Raw genomic sequence first — 20,546 nt, forward strand, 5'->3', positions numbered from 1 at the left:
ATTACGAAGAGCTGCTGTTGTTATTTTCAGTTTCATTATAGAAGCAATATTGTTTCCTATAGTTCTCTTTGCTGCACTGTGAAAAGAAAGGGTCGATCAAGGAATCTCCAGGGCTTCTTCAAATTCATGATTTTGGGGCAATTGACATTAAACTCTAATAAGTCTATTAGTCTATTTTAATGCTAGACTCACAAGGATTCCAGTTCAGAAGAAACTGTACCGAGACAGATACATGTAAGGGGATGCTTTGCCTCCAGATTGTGTATTAAATTTGTTTAAAAGACTCCTCGTTGCGTATTAAACCTTAGTTATTCGCTTAATTAATGCTTCTGACTTTGTCTTTCAGAACAAAAAAGGCTTCTTTTATGTTCTTCAAGAGCCTGTATAAAGCTCCTCTTTCCCCTTCAAAGGGATTTAATTATTCTTAACCTGATAATGCTTAATAATGAATAACCTCATAAAAAAGACGTATGTAAAATCTATCTGCTCTTGCGCTTTAAATCCGTTTTTGGCAAGAAAAAAAAAAAACATTACCTGATGCTCATTATTCAATATATCTAAAATACACAGGATCAAGTCTGAAAAGTGTAATTACTTTGTCAACAACATTCTTAAGTCACCTACTATCCTTTAACAAGAACCACCATTTATTTTTGTGCTGTCAATCATTTTGTAAGAGCAGGTGTCACTTCCTTCAAATGGCAGCTATCTCTTTTTAGAGAGAAGCTCCTCATTTCTTGATGTTTGGGGGAAAGTTAATCAGATGAATCTTTAAAAAGAGCCCATCTCTCTCTCTCTTCTTTCTTTTCAGTCTTTACAGGAAACGAAGGGGATTTTCGCTGGAGTTTCCATTCAGATTGCAAAGGAGGTAAGAAGAGGGAGGATAGCACTTATTTTTCTTTTTAATTAGCTCCATCTGAGGAATTATCCAGCACTAATATAATGGCCCGATTCATCTCCCACACCATCTGGTGTGAGAGAGGTGCACCTCTGGAGCTGATTGCTTTCCCCTGGTGCGGTGTCGGGGTAATAGGCTGTTCAAAGGCTGCTGTGGGCTCGGACAGCTGAGCAGAGGTGGGGCAGCAGCAGCTGGCCCCGGCGCCATCACCTGCTGCCTGTCAGAAGGCTTCCGAATATGGCCCATCCATGCCCTAAGTGTATGTGTATGTATGTGTGTGTATGTTTGTGTATGTGTGCGTGCGTGTGTGCATGCGGACATGTGCATCATACTTCAGAGTCAACTTCAGGCTACGCCAGAATCGCATCCTCTTCCTGAAGAAGAGAGAGAGAGAGAGAGGGAGAGAGAGAGAGAGAGAGAGAGAGAGAGCGCACACATCATTAGGACTCTCATATGAACATCTGGGAGAGGTGAGACAGGTGACAAATAAGCAGTAGTGTCTGGAGATGATACCAGCACTCGGGTTAGTTTGCACTTCTGCTCCTCATGACAGCCAAGTGGACACATAATTTGTTGTATATAAATTGCTTTTTTTGATAAACTATTCAAAAGCCTGACTAGCGGTATTTCAAACACTTGAGTTCTGTCAACATCTCTCTGCTTTTTTAAACGATGCCCTTGCAGCTCAAGTTCTGGTTCAAGTGCTTTATTGGTTGCAATGGGAAAGTTGGGTGCAGCGCGGCATAAAGCGCAGCAAACACTCACCACAGACAAAATATACAGAAAACATAGAAACCATATTAAAAAAATACATTAAAATGAATCAAATGAGCAATGTTAAGTGCAGAAACGGGCCAAGGAAGCTGCAGCATTGGGGGGAGGAGGGGTGGGAGTCTTATCTCTTACAGCTGAGCAGGTTTATGGCTTTTAATAGGCAACCCATATAGGATTGAATTGTAAATATGGACTGCCATTGTTCATTTAGAGGCGTGTACATCCTGTGCTTCATTTACCTGATGCTTAGTCATGACCAACCCGTTCATTACACCGTGCAATCCACAATTAAAATGAAGAGAGGCTCGCGAGAGAAAAAGCCATTTACCTTAGCCCGAGCCGCACTTACACACACCAGACACAAATTCCACCGTTACTTGAAAACTTCCCATGCATGGAGCACATTATCGTTTGATTTCCATCCAGAGTTCTCAATTAAAATTATACAGAGGTTGCATTTCATTACCTGAGCTCGGGGCAATTTGCAGGCCATTAAGCTCCTACCTGTATCAGTGGAGATGTTTTCGAGGTGAACATCTGGGGTTGAGGAGGCAGAGCATGAAATGAAATGCCCCTGGCTCTCTGCTCTGCCTTTTGTCCAAAAAGGGCCAAGGGTATTTGAACGGCATGCATAGTAAAGAGCATGTTACTACTGGCTGCTACAAATTGGTCTGCGATCTGAATTGGAATAGAAAATAGAGCACGTATGTTGGTTATGAGTTCCTCATACAGCCACCATAACACAAAAAGTTCCTTGTATTTCAATAGGAAAGATGGAATTATTATGATTTTATGATTATTTTGATTATTGATTATTATTAATAATGTAATGTATGCCCAAGGCTGTAATTTTGAAATGTCTGCCTTTGCATTCATGTCCATTGAATCAACAAGGATTTTTCCATAGCCTTCTCTTTGTTTTTGTTTGACACTACAGTGTTTACTTCATAGATAGTGCAGTAAAACTTCTGCAGATCCTGTAAAGGTAATTTAACGTCATAAATACAGGCAAAGAAAACAGAAAGACAGCTAATTTGTATTTAAGGTCATAGACGAATACAGGAATTAATTCAGGAAATCTCAGTTAAAAATCCTAGCCTCAGGAATCCATAAACCACAGCCATCACTACTTTATAATTTATAATTTAGCAACTGTGTTTCCATCTCAGATTATTTGAGGCTCTGAGGGCAAAGTGGGGAAAGTGTTCAGCTGCAATAACACGTCATTACAGGCTACATCTTTTCCCAGCCAGCTCTCTGCTGCAGTTCCTCCTTCCATTGCTCAAACAGAAAGTACATGGGAAGTCGAAGTATAAAACAATCATCCAGTGATACGCAGGCAGCTGCTTACAAATGTGTGATAAGCCCTGGACAATTTGCCATTCACTCAGATGCTAATACTGTTTTCAAGTCACATGCTTGTGAGAGAACACTTTTCACTATGGACTAAATCCCAAAGACCTGTAAAAATGCAAAGTGTTCCTTGCTGAATTCCCCATAAGGGATCAAGATTCTCTATAAAACTGTAATTGATTGCTGTGCCAGGCGATAATAAAGACTTAGCATGAAAATACTGCTCTTATGAGACCTGTTAAGAATCAGACCTCGTTATACCTTGAATCTAATGTTTTTTTTTCTCTAAATCAAGATTTAAAGTACAAATTTCAATTATGTTGCATAATGATAAAAATGTAAATTGCTTGGTAATCTCATGAAAACTGAAGCTAAAGAAGATTGTTCCCTGGACCTGAGTAAGATCTGATACGTCTTCCTTATGTATATGTTGCTCAGCGTGTGATGAGGCTGAAATTGCCAACAGACTACAGTAGGTGATAAAAATAATCATATCAGATTTTCTTTTCAAGTGATTTAAATGCCATGGTGATGTGGGCTGAATGAATCTCTTGGAAGTAAATGTCATTCTTTTAATAGCTGACAAATGTTTGATGGAAATTCATAAAGCTGACATGGATGTTTTGCCTCGCTTTCAACAAAGTCTTTTTAGTAACTTTTATTTCCAATGTTTTATTTCATCTTTTCCGGGATATTAGTCATTGTCAGTTAGTCATCTTGGTCGAAACAAGTTAAATGTTTTAATAAAGCTAGTTTGGCTTTACAGGATTTGTGAAAACTTGTTATAGGACCATGTCGTGTTCATGTACAGTAACGTCTAAATAATCTGAACAAGTAGTACTGCAGTTCTGCATGCTGAAGAGGTGGCGATCAAGTTTATTGGGAGAGACGATATGAATCGATTAGAACATATGGACAATCTACATATCTCATCGTTTTTGATTTAGCATTTCTCATTACATCTGACAGCTTGCTGTCACACATGAAAATTACATTGACTGGTCCCCTTTATGCGAGAAGCAATATCTATGCAAAGAGCTGTTTTATCAAGTGTTACTGTGCTTGTGTAGAGTACTACCCTTTCATCTTCTGCACTTGAAAGAAGTGAAAAGAATGAAAAGACAGTCTAATATCTTTCATGAAAAAATTGAGTAAAATGATCAAAACCCGTAGCAAAACCCACACTTGGTGTAGGGCAGCTTTGGTGTGTCTCTTTTCACACTGTTGTGAATAATAACATTTCTTTGTTGGGGATTATAGGTCCTTGCTACAGGGTGTTCCAAATAATTTTGCTTGTGACAGCCTGAAATGGCTTTCAGTTTGTCAAATAACTGCAGAGTTGCTGTCTAAGTCGGGCAGGGAAAATTCGGCGATCACTTTCCTCGACATTGTGAGGCGGCTGTGTTAAGAGAAGCCCGGCACAAACTAGCTTTTCATTTCTGTTATCATACTCCAACAGTATTGGGAATCTCACTGGAGATTTGGGTGGTACAAGTTGTATTCTGGATGATATGCAGTAATCAGGCCCTTTGAGTCTCCCTCTCTCTCTCTCTCTCTCTCTCTCTCTCTCTCTCTCTCCCTCTCTCTCTCTCTCTCTCTCCCTCCCTCTCTCTTGGGTCCATCTCTCCCTCCCTACCCTGCCCTTGCTAAAGCTGGTGTGCACTCAAGTTTTGCAGTGTTTTAGCATTACATCATTCCACATGGCACACTATTAAGCTTTTGGGAACTGGGAAGACAGCCCAGGCCTTCAGATTTGTCATAGCGGTAAGCTCCATTGTTGCACTGAACAGATGAATCGCATGCTGACCAAATCAGCACTAAGCTAGAGGAAATAATTAACGCACAGCACTCTTTTTTTTCTGTTTTTTTTTTTTAGAATACAGCGCACGGCCAAGTGCTCCTTGTTCCCAGATTTAGTCCCTTTTGTGTCAACATGAGTGACACATGTTTATTCTGCAAGGGGTCTCCGTGAAAAGAGAGAGAGAGAGAGGGAGGACACACACACACACACACACACACACACACACAGGCCTGGCCTCCTTTGGAAGGCTTTTCAAACTCCCTCCCTCCATCCATATTTCCCTCCATCTCCCCATATGATATTCCATCCAGGTGCGATGTCATGGCGACGCTTAGTTATGCAGTGGAATTTATTGTCTGCACTGCGGCAGATTACCATTGCTTAACATGCCACACAGGAGACTTAAAGAGGCAACACCTTTCGCAGTGTTGCGTCCCGCTGGCAAGGCAGGCATGTTGGGAAGCCCGGTTCTTTCTGCATGGCTCCCTGCACTGTGAAGGACATACAGAGCGCAGTGTGGCGCGGGGAGGAGAGAGGCAAGAGACGGAGCACAATAAGGAGGCGGCGCTCGCTGTTCTCCCTGGTCCCCGTCTTTCTTCACACGGATTTGTTTTTGGTGCTATAGCTACTCCGCGATACACGGGCCTGCTTTGGCGCCGTTTTTTTTGTGATTTTTCTGAAAATGTGCCATATACACTGAATATCTAAATCATCCTCGCAGCCGTCAGAAATCACAAGTCACACACCCCAGAGCTTCACTGGAAATGACAATCTGTTGTTTTCTTGAAAACACTTTGAGTCGCCCAAATGCGATGCGCTTTGAATAGAGGCTGCCGGGGGAAACATTAAGTTGTATAATGATCAGGTGTACAAACCCAACATTTACAAGGCCAATATTTTGCTAAATTTACCCTCTAAAGCGTACTTACCTTCATAGCCGGCACCTTGATGCTTGTTAGTATTCTTTCCAACTGCCTGTATAATAAAATACAGATTCTTCCTAAATAATTTAACACCTCTGCACGTCAAACAGGGGTATCAGGCATGAGCCTCAGGATGAATTTGAAGGGAAACTTCTTTACCAAGCTAAAGGCTATGTAACAAAAGGACTTAGGCTACTCTGAGTACAAGAGATTTCCCCACAAAAAAAATGTGTAGTAAGATGAGAATTAATCTTTTGAAGTTGTTATCTGCATGCATACACTACCCGATTGAGACAGTGAGCTATAGGAGGATAAGAAAGGTTCAGCTTTTGTCCGCCGTGGGCAATCCTCCTGGCAATATGGCTGCCGTGTGGGTTTTGCCTGTGTGATGCCGTTTGCCTGGGGTTAAGCAAGAAACAAAATGTTCTAAAAATTGATTAAATCAACCCTGGTGTGTCTCTGTTCAGATCCCATCTGTAGGTAGTTATAGACTATAGCCTGGAGCTGCAGCACTGTACCACAAGTGTTCGGTTTTGCATCATCACTTCCTTGTACTTGCGCGTTATATATATATAATTTGGAACATTCTTGTCGTGTTCACATAGCTGTCATTTCATCTCTGTGTACACACAGTATTGTGTATGTATTGTCTTGTGTGAAATAGCTCAATGTAGTTTGCATAGAATAGATTTGGATTAAATGTGCATTTGAAGCCATATATGTGGTGTAAAGCTCACCGTACATATGCAAAGGACACATATGTAAGATTTAAGGTGATAATCTGTGACATTTTCATGGTAATACATTTCTTTTTTGCTAGTCTCTATGGGCAATTGATATAACACAATAGTGATTCAAACCTATAGACAGTCCATGAAAGCTGTTAAATCTGCTATTCTAAACACCCATATTGGTAGCTCTTTCCTGGGAAAAAATCTCTAGCGCAGAAGAAGTGAGGCATTTTATGTTTCCGGCAGCAGCAACAGCGGTTTGTTTGGAATAAACAGAAGAAGAACTGGGTAGTTAGCATGAGCAGCGATAGCCTCCATGGCTGAACAGACGGAGAAAAGAGCGCCACCTACAGAAACTCAAACTGCATCAACAGAAAATCCAAGGAAAAAGACATCACAGTACTGGACACACTGTTTGATTGAAAAGTGGGAAGAATACAGTGCAAAAACACTACCGAAATGAACGCTTAGCACCAAGAATGACACAAAAAAATCAAGAAGAAAGTAAAGAATCGTAGATTACCACTATAAGTGTGCACATTTCCTTCCTCTACCCTTCTTCTCTGTCCTTCCCCACAGTTTGTTTTCACACTTCCTAACTTTGGTAATGCATTCTGTAAGTTTCCACGGCGCTCCACAGTACTCTAACCTGCATGCGTCCATCCGTCCTGACCCCGTGTGTGCGGAGCGTTGGACATTTGTCGGCTCTTCATCCATCCCATGCCTCTCCATTACGGCGCCGGATGACAGATGCAGATACTGCGGCGTTCTCCCTCCGGCTGTAAAGCACGAGGCCTAACCTTCCATACAGCAGAAGTAATGGTCCACAGCTTTAATTGTCGTGGGCTGTTCATCTTCACTAACAATAGCAGTAAGCAATGGCTCTGCGGAAGAAAGGCAGCCGGGTCTGACAAAGGAAGTGATTTAGTTCTCGAGGCAATTCGTAAGCGGATGTTGCAGGGCCAGCAATAATGTGCAGGGAGAAAGATCATAGTGAGGTAAGAGTCGTTGCAGACACAATGGTGGTACATAAGCAACAATAGATGTCCTTCAAGCGCAAGCCTTTAAGCGTGCGTTATTGAACTGGACATGATGTTCTCTGAATTATGGATGTTGTAAAGGCTTTGAGAGAGAGTTAGACAACAAACTTGGGACTCGCCGCCGCTATCAGTCGGAAAACAAACCGCAAATCTTGTTTAAAGAACTGCGTTGTGTGTGATCTTTTTTTCGCCGCTTTTGAAATTAATTCACTATTCCGTCTGATTTAGCAGCCTCATTTGATGTTAAACTTTTCCGAAAAATGTGCATTTAGTTCCCCGTTTCTTTGTTCTTCTGTCCAGCCTTCCGAAGAGGCTGAACTTCTGTGGAAAAATATGCCATTGATGGGTCACTGGTTTACTGTTTGAATTAGACACATAAAGCGGGGAATAGACGAGTCTAGTTACCAAATTACAGTGTGTTCCCTGGGAAAGTTGAGGCCCATTAAAATGATAGATTGCACTGCGTCATGGTTTATGCAAAGGGATGTTTTACACCCACAAAACAGTCTAATTGCATTCATTCCTGTGAGAAGTCCACAAATGTTGAATCTAGATTCTCAGGCGTATTGGCGGCAAGCTGCTAGACAGCGGATGACTAGCTTCAAGCGAGGAGCGAAGGGGAGGGATGTAAATCTTGACAAACAGTGAGAGCCAGTGTCCACATCATCTCTCGCCCCTGACAGGCTTCCCCATGCATGAATTCAAAGCTGGTAAAACCATGGCTGGATTCATTTTGATCTGACATCCATCATGTAGATCAATGTTGTGGTTTCAGTGTACTGTGTCCACGATAAGATGTTTTGGCAATCGGCCCATGACGTCTGTGGGAACCGCTCAAGAGAAACTGCGAACAATTTGGCATATCTGTCACAAGTTATTGTTGGCTTTTGGCTTTTGGCGTTCAGTCATATTAGAATAGTGACGCAAGCATCTGACTTCAGAATTATCCCTGAACTTAATTGTGCTGTATGTGCATATATTATCTACAGGATGAATCAACATATTTTCTTTTCTTTTAAATTCTAGCCTATATAAGAACATAATCAATATGTATATTTCTGACAGGCCCACACAGTGATTTGTTGACCCCCAGGAAAATAACATTCTTCTGTGTCATCGTGCAAATCCCACGTTTCACTGCATCAATCCCATGTAACGGTGCGTTTCCCCTGTGCTCTCTCTCCACCCCTGGAGGGGGGTTTTGCAAATTGGAAAATTGGGAGGGATTGGAGAATTCAAATTTTGCTCTCTATTCAGTTGTCAGAGGGAACAAGTAAAACCCTGGCAGCCAGTTGCCTGGGGTAAATGAGTTTTGTGTTCTAGTTTAAAACCACTGAAAAAAAAAAAAAAAAGAGTAGACTACACAACTACACATCAGCTGCTGCAGTATTAATGATGACGCGTGAAGCAGAGTAGATGCTGTGTGATAGTTACAGCCTTGTTTATATACTCATCTCATCAAAAACAGGTATGCATTCTCTTGATACTGACAGTTAGATTTTAAAATGCAACACTTTAGTTAGCAGCTATGTGCCTGCTTAGCACATTCCTATCCATCCTTAGCATGTTCAAGCCCCATCCATTAGCCGAGTTACGGATAAAACCGCTACCAGTAGCCGAGGTATGGCGGCATGCGTGCGGAAGGCGTTAGGCAGATGGGATGTGTCTGATATCTCTCACTCAACATAATGATACGCGAATGCGCTTCACCAGTCTTAGGGCCCGTCTGATGGCAAGAGACACGGTGCCCACTCATACGGGAGGGATCTTTCCCCTCTTCAAAGATAATGAGATGACAATGTATTCAACTAACATTAGAAAGAGACAGAGCTCGGGGGGGGGGGGGGGGGGGGGGGGGACACATTCTACAGCACTTGTCTGCCGCCTTTGATCAGATGAGAAAAGCAACTGTCGTTCTTTGTATCTGCGTTGGATTCATGAAAGCTTACCTAACTATTTTATCACCGTCAGTGTCACTTAAAGGCTATAGTTTGTAGTATACCTCCTCAAGCAGGGGGATTTTTCACATTGAGTTGGATTTTTTTTTGGTTGAAAAGGAATGCGCATCTCTGTGGTGAGATACTGTCCTGACTGAATGATGTATTAAATCTGTGGCTGTCTCTGAATTCAGTGGGATGACAAAGGAAAAAAAAAAAAAAAAAAATTTGTTGCAGTGTAAACTCAATTTTCCATCACCTGGGAAGAGAAGAGACAACGTTTTGCCTGACATGGAACTCCATTGCAAGATGTCAAAAGTGCCATGATAGTAGTCTTATTTAAGCAGGCTTGACGAGACAATCTTATTCTAAGTTGACAGTTTTTCATGGCACTTGTAGATGGATCCATCTCTTTCTTTGTCCCCGTGGCTAAGATGATCCTCCAAACGCTGCTTTTTATTCTCAGTCTTCCTTCGAACACGTTGTTTTGACAAATAAACTATACAAATCCCCTCTTTCAGGCAATCCTCAGAGAGTGAGAGGCCAACCGATCTGTACTGAAGTTTTGAGACGGGATTTTGACAGAAAACTCTTTTCATAATTACACAGATTTAATGTCATTTGTCTGACAGAAAAAAAATAATTCCAAAATACTGTATTTAATGATCAGCGATTTACAAAAACTACAAAATAGGTCCAAAAAATTATGTACAATTGTATATGATACCATGCTTATTAAAGAAAATTACTTGGTACACAAACATTATGTCTTCACAACCAACAACCAACAACCAATATGCTGTTTGCAACTGATGGTGCGCTGTTGCATCTTCCTCTCATCACTTTTCCCATCTCTCTTCACTGTCACTAAAAAGAATAAAATACGAGGGAGAGTTGCTCTCTCACCTATAAAAAAATGAACAAAAAAGGCTAGCAGCAGAGCTCAAAAATAGAACAATGTGTCTACATTTGTCACACAATTATGAGAAATTGTTTGAACTTTTGTTACGCCAAAATTCCTTCAAAACTTGACAAATCATGTCTCAAGTCAGAACTCATCTCGCTCTTAGGCTTCTTGCTCTACTTCTTAAAACTCAGCAAGACGCTCATTTGAAAGTAAGAGGAAAAAATGCCTTAACATCCAATTTCTCAACATTTCATCATCGTGTCTCAATAATTATGCAGGGTTATTAGCTCAAGTATTTGTCCTTGGCATTCTTAATGCCGGTTGACATTTATTATGAACAGTAATGGTATTGGAGATCTTTGATTTCCCCGTCTGTGGTGGTAAGTGTGGTTTGCTGCGTCCTCTGCAGTGCAACAGCACCCTCTCTTGATAATTTATGATATGATTACATCAACACCGAGAGCCGTATCGCCAGCACCCATAACAAGAACACATACAACAACATGCATATTTCATGAGAGGTTACCTTGTCAAGCCGTGTTCGAAAAAAACTAAAGAATCATTTAAGAAGTCTCATACCAGACATGTACTGCTGCTCTTTGAGTCTCTCTTATATATATATTTTTAAAGATGGCATTACTTTTTCAAGTATTACACCCCTCCAAATGATAAGGAGGCGATAACAGTATGTGATGCTGATGGAAATATACTAAAACCCAAACTGTTGAGGTAACTGAGTAAAACACAACCTGTTGCTGAGTGTTCAGCTGCACAGTAATATGTTTTAATGATGGCACAGGGGACGCACGCAGACGAGATCACAGCCAAAGCATGCAAACATGTTGATGTTCTGCACATTTATTTACCACGAATTTCACATTGCACTACACACACCTTCTTCATCAACAGAAAAGTTGATGAAGAAGGGTTTGGATTTAAGGTAAGAGAGTCTTATTCACTAGTGACATGATAATTTATTTACACGTAATTATGTTAAACACTTATGTGGTTGGATGATAGGATTTAAGGGTCTAAATCTATCTGAGTGGTCTCACTTCATTTAATGATGTAGCACCTTAATTCTAAATGAAGTCAGTCAATCTTATTAGTAAAGAATCCAAGACTAAAAAGGGTGCAACAATTCTATTTGAGCTACTCTTGTAAAAGTGTATCCTTTGTCATCTTCATGTTTTGTTCCTCAGTTTTCTGTTCAATAATACAATAGCAGCACACATTAAATCATTTTGTATTCTAGGCTAATGCACAAGTTTCTTTGGGCCCTTCAGGAATCTTCTACACTGATGAGGTGAATCCTAGTAAAAAGCCGTTATCGCTTACTGATTTCCTTTATTCAATTTATACCAATCACAAAGGAGGATGTGGAGATAAAGAGAAGCAGATGAATTAGAGAAGGATTTTTAAGCTTTGAGACAGTTGAGATGTGGAAAGGGGCTGCAGCTCAATATCAGGAAGCTGTCCCTGATATTTTGTATGTTCAGTGTATTCTGAAAAGACTTAACTGGTATCTGGAATACAGCAATACATGTAGACACATGAACCAGCTTTTTGTATGCAACAGCCACCGAGATCAAACCAAACAAGCTGGAGCTCCCCTTGCAGCGGGGGGTGGGGGACGCCGATCATCACCTTGCCCTACTGCTTTCAGCTCTAAGCTTGAGCTTTGCGGCTATTTGGTCGGTAAACAGTGAAAACAATGGATGCAAACAGTGGCAGTTGGTCCACAGTCTGCCCATCAGCAAGTGACATAGCAGAGCAATATCGTCAAACACGGTTGCTCGATTTAAAAAGCGGGTGCCGCAGTGTGATTAAAACCGATGCCAAGGCCTGCATCAAAGTAGCTTCCAAGCGCTGTTTGGTGAAAGAATGGTAAAAGACGACCAGATAAATCAAGAGCTGCCCTTTGAGGAGCACGATTCAACCATAAACACGGGTTTGAATGACAATACAAGCAGAGGAGAATGAAGTTGTTTTATTTGTAGGTCTGCATGCTGTACAAAATTATGATAAAAACATAAAAAGCAACATTTGGCCCCAAAAACATGTTATAATTACAGTTACAAATTGTGCCCATCCTGAATGAGTTGGTAATATTCAACTTTTAAGACCATAACAACCATCAACAAATCTTAAAAAAATCCAATTAAAGTCATGTTAGTGAATTGCTGTGGGAATCAAGACTTCTGATTGCATTTAAAAATGTCAGATCTTACTTAAAACCCTCTCATGTACTTGGGTTGTTTGCTTGGGTGCACCGGGGCCATTTGGGCAGAGTTTGCTGTTTTTCTGGGTTATTCCAGTGGTTGCTGTCTGCCAAACACATATGCAAAGTTCTTTTACATGACCCAGAAGGCGTTATATCCTTTAAAATGCAGAATAGACAGCGATCGTCTGTATCAACAAAAGGCTCTAATACTGTACAGATCAAATGAAACATTCGCTCAGCTGGCATGCCCAAAAGAAAAGCAAAGAACAAAAAAAAACAGCAGAGTCACCAGACTGCACTGGTTTAGGCATGATCCTATCAACACAAATGCAGTTTTAGCAAGTTCACAAATATCTGTACAGTAATGTGAAATATCAATATGATATATTTTGTATAATTCACAATTTTGTAAACCTTTATTTGACGTGTAACAAGACTTCTAAGACAAGCAAATGACTTTGGTGTTCTGTAGCTACAGGCTCGATAAAAAAAGGAACATCAAAAAAACCCATTAGAGTTTTCCTGTCAAAACACATTATTCAGCAGAAATTTGTACATGAGTGATTTCCTCCCATCCCTGTTCTGCAAACCGTCCCGGGATGGGACAAACTCATCACCCCCCCCCCCCCCCAGTATTCACAGTGGTCCTTCAAAAACAACATTTTGCCCAAGAGTAAGAAACATCTGTTCAGACCACCCACTAAGGAAATACATTGTTACATAGTTACATCTATGTATTACAAGAACATTTTTCAATTGAATGGCTAAAAAGGGAAATACATGTATGAGTATAAACCCAAAAATATATGCGATGGCACTGATAGGAAATGCTACTGTATAAATGTAAACTAACCCTCAAGTAGGTTTACTTACTCAAAATGTAACTTTTATCATCTTACGGACATAGACAGAGCGCTTCATAAAACCAGTATAACAAATCAGTACAACAAAAGCTTGGCACTAATTCGCTACAGCTTAGCCAGATCTGTGAAAATTCTTGATCGGTTGAGAATGCGGAGAATGTACAGTACAGTGCATCCCAGTGTTGTGAGCCAGTCCTCCCCAGTGGGCAGACAAGTGCACTAATGATAGAAACAATGGTTTATGGGCAAGGCTCTCTGTCTGCGTTTTTCCCTCTGAACGTCTGGAAAGCCGAGGGGGGAAAAAAAGAAACGCGAGTCTCCAAGGACGTGTCCTTCGTCTGCCGCTTTTGTTTGTCCGCTCTCCTCTCTCGTTTGTTCCCCCGGACCGCCGCGAGACAAAGCGCTCAAGGCAGCTTCACCACCACCACGCAGGCGCCCGCCCTGCCGATGTTGAGAGGGACCTCCTGCGAGAAGACGCAGAGAGGTTAACCTGCAGCCTCTCATCTCAAGTCTGCCTTCAAAACACTCATTTCACTTCATGCACATTAGAGGGTAACGGTGGAGACATCGGAAAACAATTCATTGCAAGAAAAAAAAAAAGTCCATTTATAAAAGATTCATATGGATTCCAGCAGATTGATGCTTCCAAATGCGTTAACTAGAACACTAAAGTTCCAAACCGTAACCCGTTCTGGCAAAAGCAAGCAACAGTTCCATTAAAAAATATTTCCTATAAAACGTTTTACTATTTAAAGGTCAAAAATCCCCCTAAAACAGAAGGTACATGGTGCTTTGCCTGTAATCTTTCACAGTTCAATCAATATTTATGAGTGTGAATAAAACAAGCCAAAAGCTAGACTCCTGAGAAGACTAATATCTTTGATGTTGTCAAAAGAGACTTCCTGGAGATGCTCAGGTTTACTCAGAACTGGAGCTCTTACATCTAATCGAGCTTTATTTCATAGTTCTGCTGTAAGTGTGAGAAATTACATCAACATGCCCAGAGAATTACACTGGCTATGTTCATAAAGTCTGTCTCCAGTTCACAGTCAGCTCCACAAAGTTTCAGTCATCTCCTCTGTTTCTAGTTTTGGGTGAGATTTATAACTACTACTACTACCACTGCCACTACTACTACTACTACTACTACTACTGCTACTGCTACTACTACTGCTACTACTACTATTGCTACTACTGCTACTACTACTACTGCTAGTATTACTACTACTACTACTACTGCTACTACTACTATTGCTACTACTGCTACTACTACTACTGCTAGTACTACTACTACTACTACTACTACTACTACTACTACTACTACTACTACTACTGCTACTACTACTACTGCTAGTACTACTACTACTACTGCTACTACTGCTACTACTACTACTGCTAGTACTACTACTACTACTACTACTACTACTACTACTACTACTACTACTACTATTGCTACTACTGCTACTACTACTACTGCTAGTACTACTACTACTACTACTACTATTGCTACTACTGCTGCTACTACTACTACTACTACTACTATTGCTACTACTACTACTACTACTACTACTGCTAGTACTACTACTACTACTACTACTACTACTACTACTACTGCTTACTTTCTTATCAAAGTTATACAATGTTCTAAAATAAATCATAGGAATAAAAATGGAATGGAATGGAAAAGGAATAAAACAATCCCATGAATCATAATATTAATGCTAGTCACCATTTCATAGAAATGAAACATGCCAATTTTGTTTTGGGGATGGATTTATGCTTTAACCCTTTAATAACCCTTTGTAACCGTGATTGACAAATTAGGACTGGTTAATTTAAAATTACCTCAGTCCACTCGTTGTTCTGTGCATCGTAGGACTCAACAGTGTTCAGGTAGGACTGGCCATCATATCCGCCCACAGCATACAGCCTGTCACCCAGCAAGCAGACACCCACCGCATCCCGAGGGACACTGAGGGAGGACACGGTCGTCCACGTGTCTGTCTTTGGGTCATACCTGAGACCGGTGTTGGGGGACAAGGGACAAAGAGAGTGAGATGGTGTTTTGTGAAAGATGAATGAGTCACTTGTTCAACAACATCATTCTCCACTTTCAATTTCCACTCCTCAGGGAAGCTTAGTTCAAGTTGTGCTTTGGCTTGGATTACACAATACCCAACGCTGCTGTCTGAAGGTCCCTCAAATGTTCTAAAATTCTAAGAGTTATCTCTTGCTGCCACCAAAGTGTGAAGTTGCCTTGAGCAGCTTTAATTAGTTTGTTCTGAGCAAAACTATTGGGAACAGAATCCAAATAAAGACGTGACAAGATATTATCTGGATAATAAATTGTAAGGTATTATTTATGCATACTGTAGCTAATATATACTGTAGTCACTGTTTCACTGAATGATTGAAACCATAGACACAACTAAAGTGCCAATAATACTAAATGAAATAGCCAGAATTACATGAATAAGTGATTTAGTAGGCACTAATTGTTTCCAAATTATTTGATTTGTTACAATGGTTAAAGTGACCATAAAACTGCATGTAGAACTTCTGATATATCAAATATAGCCTACTGTATTTATAAGTTATATTATTATGCCTGTCTTTTGAGACTACTCCATCAACACAATAGTTTGATAAACTATGAAAAGTTCATGATAAATGATTGTAAAATCACTGTTTGAGTATCATTGAACTCTTAATAGAGCTCTAACACATTGACTGGACCAATGACACTGTTAGAGATTAGAAGGGGTTAAAATGGATACCTGTTCCATTAATGGGTTACACTTGTTTCCTTTAAAAAGCACCGTGTTAAATGACACATGCATAAATAGTGATTGTCTGTTGTTTGAGTTGATGGGAAAAGTTAATGGAACTTAAAATGAAGCACCGTATGATGGAAAATGTGTAATTGTGTGTGAGGTTCATTCATGCTGATCTGTAATTTAGGAAGTTTAGTAAAGTTCCTAAACCAGTAAACCGAGTAAACCAATTAGCAAGGTATTCATTTCTAAGTTGTTGCAAAAATCAAATTCTCATGAAATACAGGAATAAAGAGTAGCACATATAAATGAACAGGTATTGTGAGCAGGGAATGATCACTAATGGTGTCCTCCTACCCTAAGTCACTTCAAATTCAGATACAGGAGGATGTTACGACCACCAGATGGTGCCAGATACTATAAAATAAAACCATCCATGGAAAATGTGATCCCCGTCAGTGGAGTATCACAGTATCATGCAGACACGTCTCAAAATGCAGGAACAGGGTGGGGAAACAGAGCAGCACGGCATGGAAAGAGTTCAACTCCCTTTTGTTTTTAGGCGAAAGGCAACAGCAGCAGCCGCACCCCTCTGCTCAATTCCCTCTCCTGCATTGCAAAACAGAACATCTTACGCAAGAACTCTTCTGCACTTTGTCACCAGAGGGGAAGCGTTTTACAGACCTCTCGACGCAGTCGGAGAGTCTGGAGCAGTGGTTGGAGGCGGGGGCGTCGTGTCCGCCCACGGCATACAGGAAGCTGTTGTACGTGGCCACGCCCACCCCTCCTCGCCTCTTGGCCATGGGAGCACACATGCTCCACTTGTTGGTGTGCGGATCGAAGCATTCCATCGACCTCAGGCACGAGCTGCCGTCCCGACCGCCCACCGCAAACAGTCTGCGAAAACAAACAGAATGTGTTCAAAAAAATCTCCATTCCTGTACGTTCCTGATGTTTGGTAGATCCCATGACAGAATACTGATAACATGCCAGATTTTATAAGATGCAGCAGTGGATAGCATTTCTCACTAGCCCTTTCTTTGAGAGCATCCTCTCCCAGAAAGAGCACGTCAGTCTGTAAAGTGCTTCTATCTCGCAGGCCCGACAGCAGGAAAGTGAAGGCTAGGGAAACAGCTTCCTTGTTGTCTATTTTTGACCTAGATGCAGAAATAACTCCAGGATCGACTCAGTTTTAACACTGAATACTCATTGTAGCCAGGCAGCAGCCTCTTTTCTCCTTCGGCATACAGATATATTTAAATCAGGCTGATAGGTGGTCTATTCTTTGCTTAGTTTACTTTAAAATGGTGTTGTAAGGCAGTAAAAAATTTACATTTATAGTGCTATATTGCTATATTGTATTGTGTAAATGATTACACTAACCAAAACACGCTCTGTTCCGAGCTGTGGTGGTTGACTATTGTACAGCCACATTGTAGCGACCTTATGCCAAACACACAGGGTGATTCTGCATTCAAGAAATTATGTTGTCAAAGAGCACTTAAACTACAATATGCCTTTTTCCTGTGGCCTCTGCACAGTAAGGTAAAGCTGCAATATGCAACTTTAACATTAAAATAACAACAAATGAATAGGATAGGATCAGTCTGTGTGTTGGTGACCCTGTGTGTTCATGGCTAAATTCCTCCGTTTGCATGAAATTGGAATTTCAATGATGTTCGGGATGTTTTATTGGGCATCTACCATTTGCTGTGGGTGTCCAGTGGCGAGCTGGGTTGTGGCCGTCAAGCTCAGGGAAATCATAGCAACAACAATAATGGAGGAAAGCAGTAAGAAACAAAAGAACAGCAAAGCTAAACATATGGCAGGCAACACCCGTTCAAAAACACAGCATTGCTTTTTTTATTGCTGATTGCCTGCGTCCGCCGTCTGCTTCTCCAACTCCTGTTGTGGCTTTACGGATGCCGGTTCCCTCAGCCTCAGGCTGGATGACAGCCTATCAAGATGAGTGACAGCTGTTGGGGCGGGACCTTGACTAACTGAAGGGGAGGAGGGCGGGACTAACAATACACTTCAAAAAAGCGAAAAGCTGCATATTGTAGCTTTAGTCCATCCTGGGATGGGCCGTAGCTTTGATGTAGACAGGACAACTTACTTCCCGTTGAGCGCGGTGACTCCCACGGTGCTGCGTGGCGTCGACATGCTCGCCACATAGTTCCACTGTCTGGCCTGCGGGTCCCAGCGCTCAACGGTGTTGAGATAGCTCCAGCCATCATGGCCTCCAACAGCATACATGGGGCCCTCCAGCACAGCAATGCCTGCAGAGGATACAGATGGAGGCAAGAGGTACATGTTACCCAATGTGGCCCGTTGTTTAGTTGGGTGGTACAGTATTATTTGAAAGGAAGGTTAATACACTAATGATGCCAATGTAAAATTAAGTATTGCCCTGTTAGCCATTGTGGTGCTTACAAGTCTATATTTTGTGAGAGAGCACAAAACTATAGCAGTGGAACTACTCATAGTACAAGTATAGATTCTGTAGCAACTAAAGCCTTCAACTGTTGTTGTTGTAATGCTTTCATGTAAATATCAACCAGGTCAGCTAAGGCCAAAATATATTCAATACCTTGTTTCAACCAAACAATGTTTGCTTAAATTTCTCAGAGTAGAGCAAAGTGTCAAACGGCAACTACCATGTGCCAGTGAATAATCAATAGAGAGAAATGAAACAATGTGTAAAGATCAAACTCTTTCTTCTTCTTTCGGCAGTTTTGGAGAGGACTGAGCCAGAGGCCACAGGTACTTTTCTCATTTTAGACTTGCTGGGAGAACAGGGAGCAGAGTGAGTCATTGCTACAGAGCTGACCAAATCTATTCAGCAAACAGGAAGAATATAAAAATGCATTGTTATTCCTCAAGCCCAAGTCACAGAGGAAAGTGGTTTTCACCAAGCAACAATGCAAAGGATGTTTTAACACAATGGATTTTTTTATGCTACCACTCGTATTTTCTTTGGTGAGAGTCCAATTTTCTTGAGGGAACGTCAGGGCAAGACCGCATTCGGAGAACCCTAAATGACATAAACCCAGTCGGACAGAAACAATTCTCATAGCGAGGCCGCCTTTTTATTACTGACTTCGGTGGTTTTGGAATAAAAACGAAATACTTTTTCCTTTTTCTTGTCTTTGCCCATAAAGCACGCAGCAGGCCATATCTGAGCAGACATGTAGGTAGACAATAAGCTCAGATATATTCAGACTCAAAATATGCGCGCCACAAGCAAAGCAGCGAGAGATATTTGCCACGGGAAAGATCAAAGAAAACACAGGTAATCTATACAGTGTAATCTCCCGGGCGAGCGCGCGCGCTGATACCTCCGACCACACCGGGTGAGTGAGCCGAATGCTTGACAAGATCTCCCTGCTCTGTTACCCAGACCTGTTTCAACCGCGAATCAAAACGCTTCTGATATGAGATTTATCGGGCGGGGAAGGGTAAAGAAGAGCAAGGCCGCCACAGCCTGCCAAGCTTTGATAGGGGAATGGGAAAATATCAAAGGTCTATCTGAAAAGAAACGTGTGATTTTTCTCAGCACACCAGCTGCGACCCTTCTGAGCTTGAATCCTGCAATTTTAGGCGTTTCATAAGACCAGGTATCCTAACCGAGCTAAAACCTTAAAACCTCAAAGAGCTGAGGCAGCGGTTACTCCAAGGGCCAGTTTTACATATGAATTAACCCTCTGACTTCACTTTCCAAAGGAGATCTCTATTAACAGAATCGTGTATGGATTATTCACTGTTCCCTGAAGTCATAATACTAAATGTTATTAGAATATTATAAAGAAATACTCATAAGAATATCATATGTTGTCATGAGAACAGTAACAAAGAATATTATATTATTATGCTACATGCTATATTATTACATACAATGATGTATTGTGTGCATGTATGGCTGCAAGGCTTGGTGGTGTCTGTACCTGGTTGCACTCTAAAATGTAAAGAAATGTGGTATTGACATATGCGTATGTTTTTATCTACTCGAGAATGTGTATATTTCTGTATCCTCTGAATATGTTTTATATCGGATAGTAGATATCACCACTTTATGATGCCTTGGAGACTGCCGGTGTTCAATCCCCTGGAGGGTTCTTGAGCTTTCTTCACTCACACTTTTAACTCTATTTTTTATGTACAGTATGTGTGAATAAAACCAAAATGTGAAGTGAAAATGCTTATAGCAATACAATGTCACATCGCTTGATCTTAAGGCACAATGACGGAAATTATTGTTGCACATTATAATACATCATGAGATATGACATTTTTAAAACCATGTTCATGAACTGTTTATCAA

General features: G+C 41.0%; 1 protein-coding gene across 3 annotated transcripts in view; it reads right to left on the reverse strand.

The window, feature by feature from the left end:
- Positions 1–12,369: 12,369 nt before the first annotated feature.
- Positions 12,370–20,546, reverse strand: part of klhl4 (kelch-like family member 4) — a 32,549-nt gene continuing 24,372 nt past the window's right edge. For 2 of the 3 annotated variants that reach the window (XM_078289058.1, XM_071916702.2), the window contains exons 8-11: positions 18,342–18,504; positions 16,910–17,122; positions 15,297–15,468; positions 12,370–13,915 (exon numbers count right to left, since the gene is read on the reverse strand). In XM_078289058.1, coding sequence (XP_078145184.1) covers positions 13,856–13,915; positions 15,297–15,468; positions 16,910–17,122; positions 18,342–18,504 — 608 coding nt within the window. In that variant the 3' untranslated portion in view covers positions 12,370–13,855. Of the gene's footprint in view, positions 13,916–15,296; positions 15,469–16,909; positions 17,123–18,337; positions 18,505–20,546 lie in introns of those variants that run through there. The other variant, XM_071916711.2, reaches the window with a different exon arrangement.

Source organism: Centroberyx gerrardi, chromosome 16 (genome assembly GCF_048128805.1).
Source record: "Centroberyx gerrardi isolate f3 chromosome 16, fCenGer3.hap1.cur.20231027, whole genome shotgun sequence".
NCBI lineage: Eukaryota > Metazoa > Chordata > Actinopteri > Beryciformes > Berycidae > Centroberyx > Centroberyx gerrardi.